Consider the following 22715-nt stretch of genomic DNA (forward strand, 5'->3'; position numbering starts at 1 on the left):
TCTACTGAGAACTCACCAGACCAATGTGGTTCTTTAACCTTGAGGCATCAGTAGGTGTAGCCAGTGGGGAAGGGGCAGGAGTACAAGAGGGGCTGACATATATCATGTTCCAGGCACTGTTCTAAGTCCCTTATTCATACATGTATACACAGTGTCTCATTTTATTCCCATAGCAATCCTATCAGGTAGCTACTATTATTATCCCCATTTTAGAGATGAAGAAATCGAGGCACAGAGAGGTTGAATAACTTGCTTACAGTAATACAGCTAATAAGTGGCAAAGATGGGCTTCAAACCCACGAAGTCTAGCTTGGGAATTCATTCTCCCAACCTCATTGCTATATTTGCTTGTTGACTGAGAAAAATGCACAACCTAAAAGTTGAGAGTTATGTTTTATTCAGCAGACGAAACTGAGGACTTAAGTCGGGACACAGTATGGCAGATAACTCAGAGATTGCTCCGAAGAGGCAAGGGGCGGAGCCAGGATATCCAGGAGTTTTTGCAACAAAGACCAGGTAGTCGGAACATCAAAAGATTAATGTCAATTAAAGAAAACCAGATATCTTAAGGAATTCAGCACTTTTCCATGTATGGGAAGATGCAAGAGTCTGGGCTCACTGAAATCATTCCTTTGATACGCATCTCAGCCATCTGGGGCCAGTATCCTGGGCTTTCTCATCCTGAGTCTCCTCAGGGTGCACTGTTGGGGGTGGAGGGCTGCAGTGTCTGATGGTTTGATAGGGGGCATCCTGTTTCCATCGTGAGTTCCCTCAGGGCTCACTGTTGGGGTGGCTGTAATGTGATGGCTTGATGGCTGCAATATCCTTTGTTTACTCTATGGCAGACAATATTTTTCATTCACAGCTCCATGAGCAAAAGATGTGTTTAGTGATAGTAAGTCTGGCTAAGAATACAGGGAACACGAGGTAGAAGATGAATGTGCCCTTTCGCAGCCAATCACCCTAGCCCCAGGCTCTGGGATGCCCTGTTGGTTCATAAGTATCCTGTAAAGGTGCTCAGTGTCACTCCCAGACCCTGACGACCCAGTCTTCTCTTTGACTGCCCTGCATTTCTACTTCACCATGGAGAGGGAGTGATTTGTTTCACTTGGCCTCATTCAGCTTGGAGCAGAGTCCTCACCGGCCATGTCGGGAAGTGGGCTCCGTGCCTTCCCCTTGGCTGAGGATATGCTGCCTCTGTCTCCCAGGTGCCTTTCCCAACAGCACACCCAGCTAGGGAAGCTGGTGAGACCACCTTCCTAGGGTGTGTGTGTCAGGGCTCCTGTACCCCATCCAGGCCATTTCAAGCAAAGGGCATGACATATTCAAAACTTTAGGAGTGAGAAAAAGCTAGGAATGTCCATACAGGCGGCTGATGGAAGGGTGTAGGAGAGAGGGGAGGGAGATGGGATGGACAGATAGTCTACCTTTGATTGTGAAAGGCCTTATGCCCAAAGTAGAGAATTTTGTTGTTTTTTTTACCTCCTATAGGCAGTGGAGAGCCCTCGAAGATCATGTTGTTAGGTTTACAGTTTCACTGATTAAGAAGCTGTTTTCCTTTTCTTTATTTGTAGAAATGTTCTCAACCATTAGGAAACACTGCCACCATGTGGCTTTCGGATATTGCATACGCCAAACTGTAAACTGCCAATTTCTCTGATACTGTTGGAAAATTAAATCAAAGAACACATCTCTTGATCAAACAGCTGAAGTAAATTAATGGTAAACTTAATTCTAATGTAAAAAGGAAAATTTTTTCAAGAAACCAATACCTGGGTTCAATTATCGGATTTCTTAACTTTGTTTTTAAAATTCTAATCTAAGTCTTCAGCGATTCTGACCTCAAGAATCCTTTGTATTCCCAGTAACCCCTATCTCAGAATCATAAACTCTCTGGCTCTGCAAAGGCTCTACCATTTCCAGGTCAGTTTGGCATCAAACTGTCTCCAGGCCATTTCCCTCCATGGTGGCGGATTCTATTTCAGTCCTAGGTCTGTTCTTGTATGGTTCCGCAGTTGGACAGACCCAAATTCAAATATTTCCACCATTTTTTTTTTTTTTTTAAGCTGAGTGATTTGGGCAAGTCACCTAACCTCCCTAAGTTTCAGTTACCTCATCTGTAAAATGGGAAGAACACCTTTTTCACAGGGTGATTGTGAAGATGAAAGATGACATGTGTACATGTCCCTGGCCCATCATAAGGAAGTCCTCTTCCTTCTCCTCCGTCCTTGAGGGCATATTATTGTTAAGCACGCAACATACACTCCGTGGAGGTGATTTAACATCCGAGAGCTTTTACCAGGTTCTCCAGCAACGTTCCCTGAGAACGAAAGTACTCATCCACTCAGGCTTTGGGAGGACTACCCCTATTTCCGTGCGTTGCCTACCGACGTTGGGCAGGCTGGAGATTGCAATCCACGCGTCTCCCGGGTGCACAGCCGGCGGCAGGTGCGTGGGCGTGGGCGTGGGCGTGGCGGCATTCATTCCTCACCCCTCCCTTCCCCGGGGTTGGGGGTGTAAGTGGATAATTCAATCCCCGTAGGACTCGGCGTCTGGCCTCACCCGCGGCTCGGCGGATTGGCTGTCTCAGCTCGCCCCCGCCCTCCGTACCCCCCCCCGTCCCAGGTGGCTCAGCCCCCCTGTGGAGCTCTCTGTTTACCTTGAGAGCCCGTCCAAGTTGGGCTCCATCTCTATATTTGCTCCCTCTGGGGCCCCGCCCGCCCCGGAAGCAGGGAGAAAAGCGGGCCGAGCCCTTCCTCTCCCCGCACCGCCCGGAGAGGTCGGGTAAGGGAGACTGGTGTGTGGGAGGGGGAGTCTCAGGCCTGGGGGATCCGGCTGTCATCCCGTCCCGGGATCGCGCGAACCCGGGAGTTCTGTCCCTAGGCTCCTCCGTCTCCGTCCTGTCGTGCTCAGGGTGACGTGCCCACCCTGGGCAAAGAGCCAGAAGCTGGATCTCAGGGATGCCCGGGTCCCTAAAGGAGGCACAGACCTGGAGACTTCTCTCACAGGTGGTCCCCCTCCTCCAGGCGGTGATGACCCCCAAGCCAGCCGGCCCCCCGGACGGGGGCTGGGGATGGGTGGTGGCGGCCGCAGCCTTCGCGGTGAATGGGCTCTCCTACGGACTGTTACGCTCCCTGGGCCTCGCCCTCCCTGACCTCGCGGAGCATTTTGACCGAAGCGCTCAGGACACTGCGTGGGTCAGCGCCCTGGCCCTGGCCGTGCAGCAGGCAGCCAGTGAGGGGGGGCCCCGAGGTGGGAGGCGGGAACCGGGGTGGAGGGGCCATGAGTGCAGTGGTGGGGGACACACCTGGTTGATGACCAGACAACGTAAGAAAGGTCGACCAGTGTACCTAAGTTCTAGAATATAGTGGGTCTTGAGGTCAAGGCGGAGGGGCTATTAGGCAGGGGGAGAAGTTTAGGCCAGGCAAACAGCCAATGAGAAGTGTTGGAGCGAGTTTGGGGGTCCAGGAGCGTGTCTTCCGTTGACTCCGCCTCCTTCCAGGCCCAGTGGGCAGCGCCCTGAGCACCCGCTGGGGGGCGCGCCCCGTGGTGATGGTTGGGGGCGTCCTCACCTCGCTCGGCTTCGTCTTCTCGGCTTTCGCCCGCAGTCTGCTGCACCTCTACCTTGGCCTGGGCGTCCTTGCTGGTGAGGAGAGGGATTCCCGGGTTCTTCAGGGGTGATGGTGGAGATAGAGCGTGTCGGGAGCTGGAGGCCGAGGGCGCGAGGGCCTCCTGCGAGCAGCCGAGCTGGGATGGTGGGGGCAGGCATCCCCAGCTCCTGTCCTCACCCGGTCCTATCCATTCGCAGGCTCCGGCTGGGCCCTGGTATTCGCCCCTGCCCTCGGGACCCTCTCCCGTTACTTCTCCCGCCGTCGAGTCTTGGCCGTGGGGCTGGCACTCACGGGCAACGGGGCCTCCTCGCTGCTTCTGGCGCCCGCCTTGCAGCTCCTCCTCGATAATTTCGGCTGGCGGGGCGCCCTGCTCCTCCTTGGCGCCATTACCCTCCACCTCACCCCCTGTGGCGCCCTGCTGCGACCCCTGGCGCTCCCTGGAGACCCCCTGGGCCCACCCCGAAGCCCGCTAGCTGCCCTCGGCCTAGGTCTCTTCACACGCCGGGCCTTCTTAGTTTTTGCTCTAGGCACGGCCTTGGTGGGGGGCGGGTACTTCGTCCCCTACGTGCACCTGGCCCCTCACGCTTTAGATCGGGGCCTGGGGGGGTATGGGGCGGTGCTGGTGGTGGCGGTGGCTGCCGTGGGGGACGCGGGCGCCCGGCTGCTCTGCGGGTGGCTGGCGGACCAGGGTTGGGTGCCCCTCCCGCGGTTGCTGGCGATGTTCGGGGCCCTGACAGGGTTAGGGCTGCTGGCGGTGGGTCTGGTGCCGGTGGTGGGGAACGAGGAGAGCTGGGGGGGCCCCCTGCTGGCCGCGGCTGGGGCCTACGGGCTGAGCGCCGGAAGTTACGCCCCGTTGGTTTTCGGCGTGCTCCCGGGGCTGGTGGGCGTCGGCGGTGTGGTGCAGGCCACCGGGCTGGTGATGATGCTGATGAGCCTGGGGGGGCTTCTGGGCCCTCCCCTGTCAGGTAAGGGCCTGAGCCAGCAGATCCGCTCGCACCCCTCCTCTGCACCTGGGCACGGAGGCCTCTGAGTTCCTTTCCCCCTCCTCTCAGGCTTCCTAAGGGATGAGACGGGAGACTTCACCGCCTCCTTCCTCGTGTGCAGCTCTTTCATCCTCTCTGGCAGCTTCATCTACATGGGGCTGCCCAGTGCGCTGCCCTCCTGCCGTCCAGCCTCACGTCCAGGCACCCCACCCCCTGAGAGGGGGGAGCTGCTCCCCAACCCTCAGGTTACCCTGCTCCCCCCAGGAGGCCCTCACTCCACTCTGGACAGCACTTGTTGACCATTTTCTTGTTTGAGCCTCGCCCCCAATAAAGACTTTCTATCTGCTTTTCCTGCAAGCTCCAATTGTTAGGCAATCTAGGATGCTGCAAACATTCTACTTAAAATATCCAAAAAGGCTGGTTGATAGGAACAGGATCCCCCTAAGCCGTGCGAGGCAGGAAGGGTGTTTGTCTAGTCAGTCCATTTCTCTTTGCCCAAGTTCTTGCCATTATAACAGGAAATCTTTGAGAAACTGTCTGCCTATCAGCTTCAGTTTGTTGGAGGAGGGGGGTGCTCATGGGTGCTAGCTGCCCCATCCTCATTTCCCAGATAACTCTCTCCTGCATTTCAGTCTCCTTCTACTGGCCTGATGAAAACATAAGAATCCCAGACCCAGACTTCAGCTCTCTTAGCTTTATCTCCCCCTCCCCAGCTAGCACCCCCCACATGTCCCTCACCATTTTCTTAATTTCTTTCCTAAGTTACAGGGGATAGTGGGAAAGAGGGAGGTCAGTGGGCAAGTAGGAGGAACTGTGATCCAGAGAGCAGAGTCCAGGGTTAAATGCTCTGGGTCACCAGAGCTCCTGGATACCTCCCCTCCAGTCCCCAGCGTGACCCCAATCAGCCAGCCCAGGCATATGGGCCCCAATTCTTTTTGAGGTTCTGATTATTGTCCGGTTTCCTTATTCAGTTTTATCTCAAAGGGGCATCCCTCTTTCCCAAAGATCTGTCTTCAGGGAAGAAATGTGGGAGGCAACACTAGAGATCACATGTAAAACATGATAAGTCTCTTGGCCTTTGAGTTTCCACAGTCGATTCACAGCTCAGTGGAGCAGGCTGAACTCCTGGATCCTTCAGAAAACGTTGTGCGAGCAAAGAAGAGATAAGACAAAATACAAAGGGTTGGCACACACATCGCAGGAGCCCCAGGCCTGCTCTGGGGGGGAGGAGGCAGATAACGATGCTTAAGGCACTGTGGTTCTGTGGGTGCCAAGATGGGGCAGAAGACCTGGAGCCAACAACCCCTGGGTTTCTGGGTCTGACTCCCCCTTCCTGTAGTTCAGTCCTCTCCCAGCCCCTCCCTGGGCAGGGGGACTTTGGTATCCAGTGCCTCTGTTACAGGGTCCTGGGGCTTGGAGGTAGGAGCTGACAGGCAGAAGTGGGGCAGAGTGATGAGAACTCCACTCCCTGCAAGAAGGAAGGCCCCAGCCGCCACAAAAGAAGCTGTGTAGGTGCCTGTCACATCCCGGAGGTAGCCTAGATTCAAGAGAGAAAATACACATGGGTGATCTGTTTCCTGGGACTCAGACACATTTTGGGGTGGAGGGAAGAAAATAATCCTTAACCCATCATCTTGGAAGAATTAGAACTCTCAAGGTAGGACTGGAGGAGCTCGAGAACTCAGCCTTCCCTAGGGGCCTCAAAAGGCCATTTCAACCACCTTCCTGCTTTCAGAAAGGATCTCTGAACCAGTCAGTGGGGATTTGGGGATCCGGATGGAGTCAGGCACACTTGTGCCTTTCTTTCCAGTAGCTGTGGCCTTCCCTTCCATGCCTTCAGTTAATAGTTAAGAGGAAAATGTTAAGGGTCTGAAGGTTCTGGCATCAGGAGCCTGGAGAACTTTGACCAGATGGCTCAGACCCCTGGCCTGGAGCCCACTGGGCCAAGGGAAAAGGCAGACACTGGCATGTTATGTCTGGCCGGGTCTGACCAGGTCCTCTGAAGACCCCAACTGTAGGTACCCTGCCACCTTGGACCCATTTCAGGGCTGCTGTGATTGTCCATGCAGGCTGTGTATGTTCCATACCAGAGGGCAGTATTCACATACACTATAATGTCAATTACCTCCCTGAATGGCATGACGTGGCAGCCCACACCCACCTGGAAATCCCAGTCCCCTTACCTGATAGAGGAGCCCCCAGCAGCCCCCCGATGCTTTCTACCATCTGCACCAGTCCCAGGCCACAGTATATCTTTCCAGTTCCCACCAGTTCAGGCAGCACGGAGAAGGCCACTGGGGTCAGGGCCCCTGATGTGAAGCCATAGGCCACAGTCAGAGCCACCAGGGCTGTGGGAGCCTGAGCCCCAGGGTACAGGGCCAGTATCACCCCAGTCAGGGTGGTCCAGAGCATCAGGAGTCTTGCCACAGGCCCTGGGACTGCATCCCCTAGCCACCCAGAAGCCACACGCCCCACAGGGTCAGAAATAGCCGCCACTGAGAGTAGGAAGGCAGCAGGCAGTGGGTCCCAATCTAGGTCCCGAAGATGGGCCACCAGGTGCACGTAGGGAATGAAGTAGCCAGTGTTGATCAGGGTGAGGGCAACGGTGTAACGGAGGAAGGGGCCATGATGGAGAAGGTTGGCAAGTTGGGCCCCAGGGCCACCCACGACAGGGTCCTCGGCCAGGGAGAGTGGGCGGAGAAGAGCACCACAGGCCACCAAGTGGAGGGAGAGGGCAGACACCAGCAGCAGGGCCCCCCGCCAGGCGTACTGGCTGAGCAGCCATTGGAAGAGTGGAGCAAAAGCAAAGGAGGAGAGGCCCACGCCCGTCAGTGCTAGCCCGGTGGCCAGGGATCGCCGACGAGAGAAGTAACGGGACAGGCAGGCCAGGGTGGGAGTGAAGGTCAAGGCCCAGCCAGATCCTGTCAAAAAGGAAGAAATGGGGGTTGAGGGACCCATAAGGAGCTCAGGGCACACAATCATCCCAACACTGCCCAGCAGCAGAATGTAGCACAGGTGTTAATTACAACCCTAGCTTGATACTTTCTAGCTGTATGACCTTGTCTATTAATCTCCTAGCCTCAATCTCATCTGCAAAATGGGGGTAATATACTTTACGGGACTCTGGAATGTTTGCAAAGTTAACTACCATAGAACTCTGGAGTTAGACCTGGGCTCTACCATTTCTGGCTGTGTGAACTTCACTTGCCAAGTTGCATAAGCTTAAAGCCTTTCCTCATCTGTAAATAGGATAATGATATCTATTTCACAGCTTTCACATCTGACACAATTTTACAGTAATTCTTCCTTTTACACTCCAGTCCCACTAGCCCTGGGCTTGTGTCTTTGAATTTCCTGATTTCCCCTAACCTGTTTATCATTTTAGTCACCTCTCTTAAGAATTCCCTTCTGGGGGACTTCGCTGGTGGCGCAGTGGTTAAGAATCCGCCTGCCAATGCAGGGGACACGGGTTCGAGCTCTGGTCTGGGAAGGAGCAAGGGCCACGGAGCAACTGAGCCTGTGCACCCCAACTACTGAGCCTGCGCTCTACAGCCCGAGAGCCACAACTATAAATCCCGCATGCCACAAATACTGAAGCCCGCACGCCTAGAGCCTGTGCTCCGCAACAAGAGAAGTCACCGCCAAGAGAAGCCCGTCGCACCGCAACGAAGAGTAGCCCCCACTCGATGCAACTAGAGAAAGCCCACGCGCAGCAACGAAGACCCAACGCAGCCATAAATAAACCGATGCAATTAAAAACAAAATTGCCTTCTGGGCACAGGTGCTAGCCAAAACTTTCTCTCAGCGTCTCCCTAAGCCTTTTGGAAGGAGCAGGAAGAAGGTAAAAGTCCAGAGGCCAAAAAGACTCAGGCTTTTGACCCGCCCTTGCCCAGGGTCTCACCTGAGAGCAGCCCAATACTCAGGTACAGGTGGGTTAAGGAGGTAGCAAAGGCGGCGAGCAGCATCCCCAACGCAGCCAAGATGCCCCCAGCCATCACCACAGGCCTGGGCCCGAACTTGGTGCTCAGCGCACTGCCCACTGGGCCTGGAGGAGAGGAAGGGTTCTGAGAGAAGATCTCAGGCGTCCTTCTCCAGCACTGACCCCACCCCCACCATCTCCTTTACCGTCCCCGCATCTCCTCTCCCTTCCGAGGGTCGAGGGTCACAGGACTCTGGACCCAGGCGCAGCACTCACTCCCGAACTGCTGCACCGCGATTCCTATGGAGGCGATCCAGGAGACTCGCGCTGCCGGCTCCTCAAACGCAGCCACAAACTCCACAAAGAAGACGCCGAAGGAGCGGAGCACTCCGAACACCAGCGCCGACTGGAAGAACGCTGAGAGCACCACCATCCACCCCCAGCCCCCGTCGGGGGGCTCGGCCCTAAGTGCCATCCGGGAGGTAACAGGGCTGCCGCCTTAAGCCCCTTCCGGAGCAGGGCTCAGGACGTTCCACCTCTGCCCACCCACCCAGCCGGACCACTCGCAGCCGAGCAGGGAAGAGAGGATGGTAGAGAGGAAAGTACCAACGAGGGCTTGAAAGCTGCAGAGAGGCTGCGTGAGGCGCCTGCGCCTTTCCCCTAGCGGGGGCGATATAGGTAGGGAGACCAGGCTGGCGCTTGGCCCTGCGCTCAGCGCCGGGGGGCGTGGCTCCGCTGGCCGTGAGTCGAGAGTCGAGGCCTGGGCGGGACAGACGGAGGAGAGGACTGACTTTCGGTCTAGGAGCCAGGGGGCAGCACTGAGCTTGGGCCCCATCCCTGAGGTCTCAGGGTGGATTATCTATCTTATCACTGGAAGTGTCTGCACCTGGCCAGCCCGGCCAACATCCCTGTCTGTAGCTCACCAATGAGAACGCGGGACTCCTCAGAAGGGGGCGGAGCCATAAGGGCAGGGCGGGCTTTAGAACCTGTTCTGGGGCAGTGAGTGGGGCGCAGGCGTGAGGAGGGGACTTTAGCAGGCTAAATAGACGGGCCCTAGGTGACCCAGGAACCAACCAGGAGGTAGCTTCGGTCTCCTGTCCAACTAGCGGGCCAATTCGACCAGATTTCAGCACGGAGATGCGCACGTAAGGAGTCCGTGGGCGTTAGTAGTTGGTAAACTGGCTCAGGAGAGGAAAACACATACTTGCTTGATGAGGGGCCCGGGAGCTGAAAAGCGGGGCGAGGGTGGGGTGGGTGGTGCGGAGGGATTATGAGATAAGGTAAAATACCTGGCCAAGCGCCTGAGGCCACTAGAATCTAGATGCCTGGATTCCTGAGTGGGTTCAAAGGCCAAGGAAAGAGAGAGGGGACTGGGCTCTTGGACTCTTGGCGTTGATTTCTGTATTGGGAACTCGTTCCTGTCCCTTCTGTTCCCACTAACAGGAAACGTACGGGTCACAGAGACCAAAAATAACTGGGGAGAGGAAGTGCAACTCTGAGCTCACTCAGAGCCCCACCAGCCCTCGTCTTCAGTGGGGCTGGAACATTTTCCTCTGCCCTCTAGTAACAACCACTTCCTAATCACAGCTTTTGATCTCATGATGGGATAGACTAGAGACAAGCCATGACCACTGGCGCAATCAGCCCCTCCTACCCAACCAGTACCCAGTTCCTCCAGCCTTATAGAGCACTATAATGACTTGGCTTCAAGATCCTTAGGACACTGACCTTGAACTCAAGGGGTCATACCCAGACAAGTGGGGCTGGGGTGGGGAGGGAGGCTGTGTAATTTTAAAAAGCATATTGAGCCGTATACTTTTATACGTGGGAAATAAAAGTAATCATACCCAAGAAGCTTTTTTTTTTTTTTAAGTGGAGTTAGAACTTTAGCTGGTGGGGACTGTACCAAAGATGTAGAAATTGGTGTGGCTGTATAACAGAGCGGTTAAGAGCGCAGTCTTTAGAATCAAATCATAGTTCCAATCCTGGTTTCATCACTTCTTAACTTGGCCAAGACATTGAACCTCTCAGCTGGTTTCCCCACTTGTAAACTGGGGCTAATAATAGTACCTACTTTTAGGGTTGTCAGGGGAGTTGAATTAGAAAATCTATACACTAAAATGTTTAGTTTAGGGCCTGACATGTAGTAGGAGTTAAGTAATATTAGCTGGTCTTATTTTATTTTATTTTAAGCTGGTCTTATTTTAAACAGGGGATAAGCTGCAGTGGGAGGGGAAGGAAGGTTTTAGTTTAGTATCTTTGTTTTGTGCTTAAAAAAAAAAAATCTAACCCAGGTCATGGGTTTTAAAAGATTAAGAAGCACAACCACAAACTGTAAACGTTGGAAGGAACTTATTCCTTCCATGCTAATGGACTTATTTCATGGATGAGGAACTTAAGTCCAAAAGGAATTTAAGTCCAAAATTTAAGTCCACTTATCAGAATTAGTGACCCCTTAACCTCTGGGTAGAACAAGGCTGTGCACCCATGACACACACAGGACAGGGGAAAGGGTGGGAGAGAAGTGTGTACTAGGCACTGGATGGATTCCAAGACACCGCTGCTGGGGGAGGGGTAGAGCTGGCACGCTGGCTCTAACCACACAGCCTTCTCACTGCCACCTCCAGCTCCTATTATCCTTATGGCACCCAAGTCCTATCCATTTTCTGTGGTGGTGGTGGTGGTAGAGGGTGTCCAGGCATTAAGTTCCCCTGCACAGATGCATCCCCCAACATGTTGGTATTATTAGTGGCTTCCTGGTTTCTCCCTGCTGCCTCCACACCTCAGGCAGGAAGTGACTTCAGAGCAGTAGGATGCAGGTGGCTCCGGAGAAACTTCATGAAGTCACTGGTTCCTACACAATGATCCGGAAGGCAAGGGCAGGGAAGGGGAGAACAAGGGCCACTTAAAATGTCTGGTGGGATGGGACCGTGGGATGGGCACAGAATCCAAGATGGTATCCAGGAAGGATAGGATACCTTCTTTCCCCAGCTTCAGAACCCTCAGTCCCCAGATCCCCACAGGCAAGAACCCAGGACACAAAAGGCAGCACAGAGAGGCTTCTTTATTCCATGATTCTGATCTTGCAAGATCTAACATCTCCACCCCTTGGCACTCTCCACCTGCCCATCCAATCTGGTAAAAAAAAAAAAAAAAAAAAATCATGGTTCCTTCTCAGCTCTCTCCTCTGCTTTCCCTACCTCCTTCAATTCTGCAGTGGGGAGTAAGAGGCAAAGAGGGAGAAGAGTAGCTCTCTCACCAGTCCCCAAGTGACAGCCACTAGTACTGACCTGTCTTGAGGAACCTCCACCCTGCAAATTCAAAGTGCTTTTTACCTTCCACCCCATGTCCCTAATCCCCCAGGGCAACAGGGGCAGGACTGTAAATCAAGGCTTCAGAGTATCATCTAACATTCCAGACATTCCACACAGTTAAGAAGCAACCCATTCCTAACCTTCTACCTACTTGGCCTACACCAGAGACTTTGCCCCTCAACCAACCTCTTAATCCTACCTGGATACTTGGTCAACTAGAGGGTCCATCAGTCAGTCTTTTAAATCTTCTAAATCTCTAATCCCAACAGTAATTCCGATCATAATCCCAAACTACAGAAAATCCATAGTGGAACTCAACCCCTTTTCTCTCCCTGTGGAAGGTTCTAGTGCTTTCACTGGTTCCGGACAGGAATGCAGTGACAGGAAGACCAGGTCACAGACCCAGCTTTTCTAAGGTAAGAAAGTTACCAAGCAGCTGTGACTTCTAGAGGCAAAGAAGTTTCTGGAATCTGGACACTTGCCAGAAGATGTCCGAAAACCTACTAAAGGAAGAAGAGGTTCATCTCAGGTAGAACCCCAAGGAACATTCAAACTCAGACAACCTCTGCAGTAAAGGATGAGTCATACTCTTTACTGTTTAGTCAAGATAAAGGGTTTCATGATCCTCCCCTAGGTCATAACATTCTTAGAGACTGGGCAGAATCAGAAAAGATTGCATCACCTCTGGTGAGGAATTTCAGATCTCTCCTGCATGGAGGGATCAACTCAGTGCTAAGAATGGGTCCTAGTGGGAGGATTGTGGGCCCAACTCAAGCTCCTGGGTGAGTTCTATCAAACAGACACAGTGGAGCCAGACCTAGGTGATCAGACGAATGGGACAGTTAGGAACATAAGAGAAAGCCTCTGTAATCATCCCCCCAGCTCCAAGACTGACAAAGGCCCCACACCCACTGCCTCTAGGAGGTACTTATTACCTCCACTTCAGGCTCACCATAGGTTCCTGTAACCCTTGAAGAACAGAAAAAGTCTAATCCAGTGCTGGCCTGCTAGAAAACCTACAACATTCAGAATACCAGAGAGGGTTCCTGACCCAATTCCATAAACCCACATGTTCCCAGAGCTGCCCTAGAACAGATAACGTTTCCAGACCTAGATTTGGAGGGGTAGGACACAGAGAACCCCTTTCTCCATTTGAAACAAACCAACAAGCAAATAGGAAAAGAACAACTCTAAAGATAAAAGTTATGACAATAATAATATAAAACACTCACGCCAAAGGAGGCAGCCAAGTGCTAATCTCTGCCGGCAGAGCCATGACCTCACATTCTGTGTTTCAGGTCACTTTTGATCACACTTGTGGAAGAGGGACATGAGAAATGCAATAGAATGAAGGCCCTGGTGCCACCCAAAGGCCTCAATAAATTATATTTACAGATAAACCGAATGAGATGGGGGCTGCAGGTGGAAACCAGGCCTCCAGTCTCTCCCCTCCTCCAGCTCCTAGCTTGTTCTCTCCTCAGAAACAATTGTGATCGTGGGGAAGAGGTTTTGACCAGCAAAACAAAGGCAGATCAAGCTGGGATCTGCCACCCCTGCTCTCCCCAGTGAGAAATTAAGGTGGTGGCAAGTCGCTGACATCGAGGGGCCTTGCACACCCCTATGCCCAAGCCTGACAGCGAACCCAGGCGTGAGCCGCAGCTCTCCTGTCTTCCAGGAAGGGAGTGGGGCCTGGGCAGGCGCTCAGCTAGGGCCCCCCCAGAATGTGGTAGTGCACTTTGGTGTTGGTAGCAGCTCCGTGTTTCTGGCGCAGATGCAGCCGAAGTTGACTCTTGTGCCGGAAATGCAGACTGCAGGGGTCGCACTGTCGGAGGACAGCTGAGTCAGGTCCCTCCCCAACCACGACCACCTTTTAGGTGTTGAGCAAAGGAGAGCCGCCCAGCACTCTATCTTAGAGAAGCTCTTTAGTCCCTACATGCTCCCAAATCCTCAGGGGAAGGCCTAGGAGCTACGCCCCGCCCTCTTCAGCAAATCTTTCTCCATCCTTCAGCTCCTCCCCAGGAGGGTAGCGCCCCGTCCAGGAGCCTAACTTCTATACCTGCCACCCCTACCCTCGGCCCCGCCCCTTACTCACAAGGACACCGCCCACCTCGAAGAGGTCTAGAACCGCTGGGCCGGCTCCTTTCAGAGCTCCGCCCCTCGGTAAACGGAAGGTAATTCCAAGGCTTTGGGTCAAGCCAGGTCGGGTACTCACGTGGTAAGGCTTCTCTCCCGTGTGGATGCGAACGTGGCTCTTGAGGGTCTGTAGGTGGCGGAAGCGAGTCCCGCAGGTGGGGCAAGGATAGGGCTTCTCCCCGGTGTGGATCAGCACGTGCGCGCGCAGATGCGCTACCTGGGAGAGGAGGGGACCTCAGACAGCGCCAATGGGAGGGACAGAACCCTCCCCATTCGGCCCACCTCGCCCTCTCGGAAATTTGCCTGCGAGCCGTCTCTGAAACTGGCGCCGTACCTGTACAAAGCGCGAGCCGCACGTCTCACACTTGTAGGGCTTCTCTCCCGAATGGATGCGGCTATGCGTTTTCAGGTTAGCCGGCCGGTTAAAGCGGGCTCCGCAGACGGAGCAGTGGTAGGGCTTTTCCCCTGGAGGCAGGGAGGAAGGGAGGTCAGGGACTCTACCAGGGGACGGCTGTGGGCACCAAGGCCAGGGCCCTCTCCCTGCTCCTCCCCTACCTGTGTGCACCGTGCGGTGACTGGCCAGGTTGCCCTTATAGCGGAAGGCAGACCGGCAGAGCTGACACTTGTAGGGCTTATCCTCATCCCCAGGAGCCAAGGGGTCCAGCCCCGATGAGCACCCAGCCACAGCCTCACAGCTCTGGCAGCTGAAAAATTCACTTCCTGGGAAGGGTGGTGGGTAATGACAATACCAGTGAATCCTCAAACCACACGGTAGCGGGTTTTCTTTTTCCCAATTTACTGTTAAGGCTTCTGGGGCTCATTTGACTTGCTTGGGGTCACATGGTTATTGAGAGGACAAGCCAAGATCTGACTCCATGTCTGTCTGATTCCAGAGTACTCTGCTAATCACTCCAATAGCGGTGGTGGTAGGTGGGGGCCCCTACTCGTGGGTGGAAGTTTCTGTTTCTCTCTCCTCTCTTGCACCACTCTGGATGACAGCTTGCCAGAGAGGCCTTGCCAAGCCCTGGGCTGACCACTCAGGCCTGGATGGAAATAGGCCAGAAGTTCCCAAACAGTGCTGTTCACTGGAAGCTTTAAAAAGTACTGATGCCAGGCTCCCACTTGCAGACTTTCTGATCTACGGGGTGTGACCTGGGCCATAGGATTTTTAAAAGCTCCCTAGGTGATTCTAATCAGCAGGAAATGGACTGGGCCTTTAAACTGGCCTTGAGCAGCCATGGGAGAAAATCCAAGAAGGGGGTAAAAGGAGGGGCTCTTACCTGGTGGTGGATGAGCCCGCCCAGAGTGTGACCCAGTGGTCTCTGGAGCCCGGGGTGTGAGGAGATGGGGGGTATTGACTGGAGCCCCACATTTGAACTGTACAGTGGCAGCAGTTGGAGAGAGCCTAGGCAGATGTCAAGGCCCAGAGAAAAGGGTTAGAAGAGATTATATGGCGGCAGCGGTGGTGGGGTTCTCCCCTGGAAGACTTGTTGCCATAGGCCTACCCTCTGGAGGTGAGCCACTATGGACCAATGTGCCATATCCAATTTCACTGCTCAAGTCCCACCCTACAGAGTAAGCCTGACCTCTGGCCAACTCCCTAAGGTGAGCTGTTGTCTCTGAAGCCCACTCCTTCACTCCCTGTTCCTGACCACCCAGGCCCAATGGCTGTGCCTCTGAGCTGAGGCTGCCTCTACAAATTGTGGGGGGTTCCAGTTTCTGTACCTGCTCTGTGGACCGGAAATGGGTCCTTCTTCACTGCTGCTGCTGCTGGAAGCCTCATCTCCACTGGGGAGCCGGGCCTGGGAGCAAAGTTGACCAGAACTCCTCTCCCCTGCCAGGCTCCCTGCTTGGGAGGCCTGAGAGTTTAGCACGATGAACTTGTACTTTTTCCAGTTGCAGGCCTTGGGGTCTGGGCTGCCTGGACTGGGGGGCCCTTGACTGCAGCTGCGAGACTCAGTAGGTGGGTCTGGGTGCCCTTCGGAGCGCCTGGGACTGCCTGGCGGAGGGGCCGTTGGGGGCGTGGGGGGTTCTGCCTCCAGGGGCCGCAGGGAGATGCCCAGAGGTTCATAGCTGAGAAAAGTGCGATGGACATTAGTGCTATTTCCTAATCTTGGTCTTTGCCCTTGACACCTAGGATGCCACTTCACCCATGAGGAACACCGAGTTGGGGCTCCCTCACCTGGCCTGGATGAAGCGGTGGCATGCCTGGACCACGTGTTCCATCTGCAAGTAGGTGGCGGCCGCAAGGACGGCTGGTGCAGTGGCCGGAGAGAGGCGTAGGCGTGAAGTGTACATGAAGTCCAGAAGAGGAGCGAAGCCTCCGGCTTCGGGGCCCCCGGGCAGGGAGAGCACGTCTACCCCCACTCCTGCACGGCCTCGGAAAATTGAATAGAAGAAGCCACTGGAGAGAGGAAAGATAGGTCATGTTAGGGGCTGGGGAACCAAGGGAGACACGCGCCCCTGTACAAAGCCCCGCCTCCCCCACTCTCACCCCGCCCCCAATTCGCGGACGCCCCGCCTCCTGCTTCTGGAAGGTTTGGCTTCGGGTTCCCTCCCAAAGACCTTCGGGCTCCGCCCCTTTTCCATTTGGTCCCACCCCACCCCTGAGCCACCCCTCGAACCTGCAGGCGATAAGAACTGCCTTGTGAGCTCGAAGGGGTTGCCCGCCAACCAGCAGCGTGACGTCAGTGAGGATCCCGCGCAGGCGCAGCTCATTCAGGTTGCCGAGCACGTCGGAGGAGTGGCGAGTGAACTCGCGGACGTAGCCCAGCGTTCCCTCCGGGGCAGCGGTGGAGCCCATGGCGACGCAGGCCTGCGGGTGCCAAGGAGAGGGCTCAGGGATCCAGGCCGTCCTAAGACGCCTGCCCTTCCGCAGTTTGCCTCTTCCTGCTGAGGTGCAGCTAGAGCCAAGCCCCCGGCCCCGGCTCACGCAGCCTCACTTAATTCATCTTGTTCTTTCTACCCTCAACCACAGCATCGCTCGCTTTCCTCCTCTAGATTCCACAGCGCTTGGAGCGAGTTGAAGGTTCCCACACCGCGGCGTCGATGGCAAGTGTGAGGAATCCGGCCCGCAGCGCCCTTACTTAGACTCCCAGTGCCCTTCCAGCACCCCCATTTCCCCTCTGCCCCACCGCGCGCCTGGCCTCAGGAGTCCGATCCTGCCTGGAGACCCCAGATGACCCGTGGTCCACACCCCTCCAAATCCCAATCGAAGTTCCCTTCCCCGAATCACGAAAGTCCATTCTCTAGTCCCGGATCCCTAGTTTAGCTCAATTTCTGGGCCTCTGTCTTCTTACCATCAACAAGCCCCAACCCTCTTAGGGGGACCCAGGAGTCTGGCTCCCTCAGTCTCTGGTTCTTACCCCCGTCCTGCAGGGGCTTCAGCTTTCTTCTCAAGGGGGGCGGGGTCTCTCTCCCCTCTTGGCCTCGGCTCCTTTATCTGGCCGGGATGTCGGGGGCGGGGGTGGAGGTGGGGTGAACGCCTGGGTCTGTATCCTTCCTTCCTCCCTCGCTCTCCAGATGGCGAACCCGGGGCGGGGTCTCCGGCTCCAGGGCGGGACCTCAGAAACACTAGGTGGTCGTAACGTAAGGGGTCTTGGGCCACTGAAAGTGGAACTGATGGGACATTGGAATTGGGGAGGAGGTTGGGGATATTGAGATTGGAAATATGGGTGACCTGGGTCGTCGGGGGGCCTGGGACAGCGACAATTGGTGTGTTGGCTTTAGGAAGGAACCTGTTACAGGAGAGTGAATACAGCAAAACTCCCCCTTCCAGTGTACGGTATTAAGGGAGATAAGGGGGAGCCCAAATAGGAACTAGGTTTGGGGAGGTGATAGTGGGCTCCCGTGGGGTCTCAGACAGAGGGAGGGTGTGGTCATTCAACAGGCTCCTCTAGCGGGGCCTGCAAAAGAGGGGCTCTGGCCGGGCGCGGTAGGGAGGGGGCGGATATGATTTCTAGTTCGTTTCCTTCCATTGTCCTGCGACCGGACGGCTCCGCCAGCTGCTTCCCCTCGAGGAGGTGGGGAAAGCCCCTGGTGGGGGCCGAGAGACGACGCTCAGGAGACCTAGGGTCCGGTCTTTCGCTCCCGACTCTCTTTTGAATCCTTTTAGGGATCCAGCGAGACAGACTCCCGCCCAAAGCCCTTTCGCCCTCCCCCACTCCCAGATCTTTAGGGCCTCGGGCATCCGCCCGTCGGCTACGCTTGGAGGCTGGCGGGACGCCGGGGTCCAGCGCGGCAAGTAGGCAAAGCTCGGCAATGTTTGGCTCCTTCCACGAGGGGGCGGACGAGCACTAGCCTCGCCTCGCCCGTCTTCTCCACCCGGCTGGGGGTCCACTCAAACGGGGGCGCAGGATCGATTAGGTCTGAGCGGCTGAAACCTTCGTTCTCCCCCTCTTTGCTCTGGTTTATTTTGTCCAGGGGACTAGGGTTGGGCGGAGGGAGGGAGAGTTAGGCGACAGAGGGGACTTTCCTCCGAGGATGGGTTTTCTGCCTGGGGTGAGAAATCCGCGGGCTTTGGGAACAAGGGAAATGGGTGGGACAAGGAGCGGGATCTGAGTCCTGGGAGCCCAGGGTTTCTATTCTTTTAAGCTAGATACTATTATCCGTCTTTAGAGGTGACTTTTTAGTGAACATTAATATGAAAGTTGGGTGCAGTGAACAGAGGGGAAACAGGGAGGGTCTCAGGGTAAAAGAAGGGAGAGAGGGCAGGAGGGGCTGATAACCCCAACTTAAGTCCCTGATCTGGAAGATAAGCACGAGTCACACCCTCGTATTTTGTTTGGGGAGAGTTGGTGGGGCAAGGTTCATTTGGAGAAGTGGGGCAAGAGCTGAGTTCAGCTGCAAAGCGGGACTTGCATTTGGGCTCAGGAGAGTCTACCGTTGCCCAGTAATGACTGACCATTATCCGTGGAGCTGCATATCGAGGCCTGGGGCCCTCCCCTTCAGATGTGAGGGTGTCTTTATTTGGGTGCAGGAAAGAACTGCTGAGAAACTGGGAATGGGGAACCACTGGGGATTCACGGTGGTGAGGTGGCTTTTGCAAATGAGGGTTGCTTTGGTCTCTGCCCAGTTGGAGGTGGGAGTTAGACTGGGGGCTCCCTTTGGTATCAGGATGGAGTTACTTTTGTCTTGTCTGGTCAATTTGTCAATTGTGGGGTGCATGTTTACTATGGGGTGTTGAGTTAGTTTGTTCTGGGCCCTGAAGCCTGCATTCAGGGTTGAGGGCCAGTAGTAAGTCTGAGGTATGGAGCTGATTTTGAAGCTACGTTAGTTCTAGGGGTTCTGACACCCACAATTTGGAGTTTGTCATCTTGGAATATCAGGGGAACCCGCTAGGTGTTTTTCAGAGGTGGATGAGGGTTTTGTTTTGGGGATTCATAGTCATCAGTGTATGTGGACAATCTGATTTCAAGTGGAGTAATTGTGCTGGTTTTGGGGTGCAGTCTGTTTTGGGGTGCCAGATAAGTTTTGAGGTTCAGATTATATTTGGGGGGACATGAAATTCAATTTGGGGTTTTTATTAGCTTGAGGTGGAACGTAATAGGAACCTGGGAGCAAGTCTGAAGGCCTTCTGTGGTTGTGGGTCCTTGCCGGGGAGCAAAGCTTTATATTTGAATGTTGTGCAAACTTACTTTGAGGAGGGGGATATTTCTGTGTATGCACTGAGAGCCAGGAGGCTTTTTCCAGGGGGAGAAACAAGATGAGGGCCCAGGGTAGGAGACTAAAGTTTTGGGGTGTCCTTATTTTGGGGTGTTTTGCCACTCTTTGGGTGCATTTGGTGTAACTGAGTGATGGATCGTGAGGTGAGATTGATTTTAGGGTTCACTTAATTTGGAGCATGATGCTGCTTTGGGATTCCTTTGCTTATAGCTCCCGCTCACCCCAGATTCTAGAAGTCTCTTTCTTTAGTGAACCTCCAAATATTCCCAGGATTTGAAGGACGAAATTTGGAAAGGGAGTGTATCTCCCCTTATTTCTATGTGGCCTGGATAGATCTGAGGGAGAAAAGGTGGTTTCAAACTCTGAACCCCAATTTCTTAAGGGCACATACCTTGGTTTGGGGACAGATGGGGGGGAAATGGAGTGTGTTGTGGTAAAGTGGACACCCCTGACTAGGGCAGTCTGTTGGAACTGTGCAAGGAGAGGTGGTAGTGAGGTACAAGGAGGGGAATCTTGTACCCTGATTTTCTAGGATAAGAGCCCCAAACAGAAAGCAGACAGAGGACTGGGAGTGTGGGTGAGATGGGGGGGGGTTCCCCACGGCAGCAGGGGCTGGGGGGTAATCCAGGCCAGCTCTGCACACCCCGGTCCCTGCTCTCTTTGGCTCTCCTCCCCTCTCTCCCTCCCACCGCCCACCCCCCCAACCCAAGGAAAAAAACTGCCTGTGCAACAGCAATGGCAGATTCCAATCCTCCAGGCTTTCCTAAACCACCACGGAGACCAGCCAGGGGGGAGGGGAAGGGAGGATCGGGCTTTCCTGCTTCCCTAAGACTGGGGCTATGAGCTTGACCTCCTGGCCCCTAGCCCTTCGAGGAGTGCCCCCCTCCCCCGGCCTGGAAGCCAGGTGTCCTGGACCCTAGCCCCCGAGCGGGGGGGTGGGGGGGGGCCTGGAGAGACGGGGAGGAGGAAGGAGGGAGTGACTTCCAAAATTGGCATCGGGACAGAGCAGGGCTGGCGGGAGGCAGGTGAAAGACGGAATTTTCCTGAAAAAACGGGGGGATCTGAGGACCCCAAATTTGGGGAGCTAGTCCAGAACCGTCCAGCCAACATCCTAGATTTTTTTGGGATTTTTTGGGGCCCCCGGGACCCCTCTAGATGGGGTGAGGAATGTAGTGTTGGGGGAATCTGACTGGGGCATTGCAGCTGCCTCTCCCGCCGAGTTGGAGACGGATGGGCTGGGACGGGTTTGGGGGGGGTGTCCCCAATTCTGACTGGGAGTGGAGGAGCCCCCTCATGTGCTCTCTTGTGGGGGTCCCCCCTCCCTAGGGCACTCCCCACTCCCTGAGCCAGCCGAGAGGAAGGAGGCCAGCGATGCGACTGGGGCGGCTCCTTTCTCCTGCACCCCAAATGTGAGGGATGCACCCCAAATTTTGTTCCCTTCAAAATAGGGGACCAGGATCTCAGGGGAGAGTAGCTGAGGTAAGTGGGGAGGAAAGTGTCCCCTGTTTTCAGGAGAGACGTGGCGGTTGGGGGGGAGGTTTGGAGGTGCGTGCTGGGGTGGGGTCGGGCTTTGTCAGCCTTGAAACTGGGGGGATGATTGGAGAGGCTTTCTCTTACACCCCGAAACTGGAGTCCCCCAGATGGAAACCAAAGACAGGCCAGAGGGCCCCCCAACACCCCCAGCCGTTAGTATAGTGTTTGATTTCTGTTTCATCCCCACAAAGGCTCTGCCGAGGATGGGAGTTGGGGGCAGCTGTTCGGTTTGGGGGTTACGGGGGGTGGCGTGAGGAGCAGAAGGCCTTGGCAGGATTCGATGCTGGACAGATAGGGGTCTCGACCGAGGGGGTCCGGCATCCCCCGGGGCCTGAACTCTGCTTACGCCACCATCTTAGATCTTTTTGATTGCTAAGAGTTTTGGGGGGTGTGTCGGAAGGTGGGGGTGGTAAAGGGTGGGATGGGAGGTAGGAGGATAACTTTTGGGTTTTAGGGGATATTATTTTGATTTGCGGAAGGGATCTTGGCCCTTGGATTTTGCTTTCTGGTGGGTGTTTTTTAAAAATCAAGTCCTGGACAGGAGAGAAAGGCTGAGGGAAGGCCTAGGGTGGGGGTGGGGAGAGGCATGTTTGTCTCAGCTTAAACGTGGCTTTCTGGGGTGGGCCTGCCTTCCTGGGCCTGGTGAAGGGGCTGGGGGGGGTTGTTGCGGGGGGTGGGACTTGGGTCCTGGGGGTCCACGGGGAGTGGGGACAGTGCTGGGGGTGGACTACCTGGCCCCCAGGTCCAGATGGCCCTCTTCCTGTGCCCTGCTGCTCCCCTTTCCCCCTGGCCTCCATTTCCTGCCTATGGCCTCCATCTTGTGGCAGGCCCAGGGCCCAGGGCGACTTCCGGCCCCCCTCTCCCGACCATGTTCCGGCCCCACCACCTCTGGACTGCCAACTCCCAACCCTGCTGTCCTTGGCCTTCTGTCTCTCCTTGCTTTCTCTTGGGTTCTGACCCAGGGAGGGGAGGAACGGACACAGGAAGCCTTGGGTCCCTGCCCTTGCTGAGTCGAGAGGCAGTCTGTTGGTCCCCCCCAGTCATTCCCTGCTTCCTCTGCCTCTGACCCCACCCTAGGGATCCCCTGAGCAGAGTTCCTACAAGGAAGATGGTTCCAGTCTTATTACACTGCGAGCTCACCCCTTAGGCCCCTCTCCCTCCAGTTGCCTGCTCAGCTTCTAGCTCTGGTTTCTTGTTTTCCCCAACGCTTCTTGGGGCCATGTTTGCCTTTTAAGCCTTCCCACCCTTGGTGGTAGGGGTCTTCACAGCACTGCCTCGTGCTCCCTTCTTCTCAACCCACCCCAGTCCTGCTCCCGCCCCAGCAGCACACTGTGGTTTGTACGGCACTGTGGCCACGTCCAAACCACACTGTGGTGTTAGAGCGAGGGTGGGGGAGGCACCACTGAGGCTTGGCCGGGGAGGCCACCCTGGAGAAGCGACACGAAAAACATCTGGGGCCTTCTGGTGAGGTGGCGGGGGTGGGGGATGAGGGTGGAAATGGAGGTGTGAAATCACTGGAAGCTACCCTTCTGAAATCCCTAGGGTAGTCTCAGGAGTA

General features: G+C 55.2%; 3 protein-coding genes across 6 annotated transcripts; 1 reads left to right on the forward strand and 2 right to left on the reverse strand.

Moving 5' to 3' along the window:
- On the reverse strand, positions 1-9630 carry SLC16A13 (solute carrier family 16 member 13). The gene is made up of 4 exons (XM_022595791.3): positions 8790-9630; positions 8496-8639; positions 6778-7515; positions 1-6131 (listed from the first exon to the last, which is right to left on the reverse strand). The coding sequence occupies exons 1-4, from the start codon at positions 8986-8988 to the stop codon at positions 5935-5937; spliced, it is 1278 nt and encodes a 425-aa protein (XP_022451499.1). The 5' UTR covers positions 8989-9630; the 3' UTR covers positions 1-5934.
- On the forward strand, positions 2530-4951 carry SLC16A11 (solute carrier family 16 member 11). Of its 3 annotated transcripts, XM_089900546.1 has the most exons (5): positions 2530-2784; positions 3027-3234; positions 3503-3646; positions 3809-4576; positions 4664-4951. In XM_089900546.1, the coding sequence occupies exons 2-5, from the start codon at positions 3033-3035 to the stop codon at positions 4891-4893; spliced, it is 1344 nt and encodes a 447-aa protein (XP_089756672.1). In that variant the 5' UTR covers positions 2530-2784; positions 3027-3032; the 3' UTR covers positions 4894-4951. The 3 variants fall into 3 exon arrangements, with proteins under 3 accessions (XP_089756672.1, XP_022451494.2, XP_030619172.1); XM_022595786.3 differs by lacking the exon at positions 2530-2784 and having other exon boundaries at positions 3015-3234; XM_030763312.2 differs by lacking the exon at positions 2530-2784 and having other exon boundaries at positions 3089-3197.
- A 78-nt stretch (positions 9631-9708) lies between the features above and the next one.
- BCL6B (BCL6B transcription repressor) lies at positions 9709-17431 on the reverse strand. Of its 2 annotated transcripts, XM_022596109.2 has the most exons (9): positions 17326-17431; positions 16585-16775; positions 16143-16364; positions 15686-16033; positions 15241-15365; positions 14516-14680; positions 14295-14425; positions 14040-14177; positions 9709-13649 (listed from the first exon to the last, which is right to left on the reverse strand). In XM_022596109.2, exons 2-9 carry the CDS (start codon positions 16761-16763, stop codon positions 13533-13535), a joined length of 1425 nt encoding a protein of 474 aa, XP_022451817.1. In that variant the 5' UTR covers positions 16764-16775; positions 17326-17431; the 3' UTR covers positions 9709-13532. The 2 variants fall into 2 exon arrangements, with proteins under 2 accessions (XP_022451817.1, XP_089756671.1); XM_089900545.1 differs by lacking the exon at positions 14516-14680 and having other exon boundaries at positions 17326-17430.
- Between the last annotated feature and the right edge of the window lie 5284 nt (positions 17432-22715).

Source organism: Delphinapterus leucas, chromosome 19 (assembly GCF_059928025.1).
Source record: "Delphinapterus leucas isolate spDelLeu-1000000601 "Yukka" chromosome 19, BTC_Dleu_Yukka2, whole genome shotgun sequence".
Classification (NCBI taxonomy): Eukaryota; Metazoa; Chordata; class Mammalia; order Artiodactyla; family Monodontidae; genus Delphinapterus; species Delphinapterus leucas.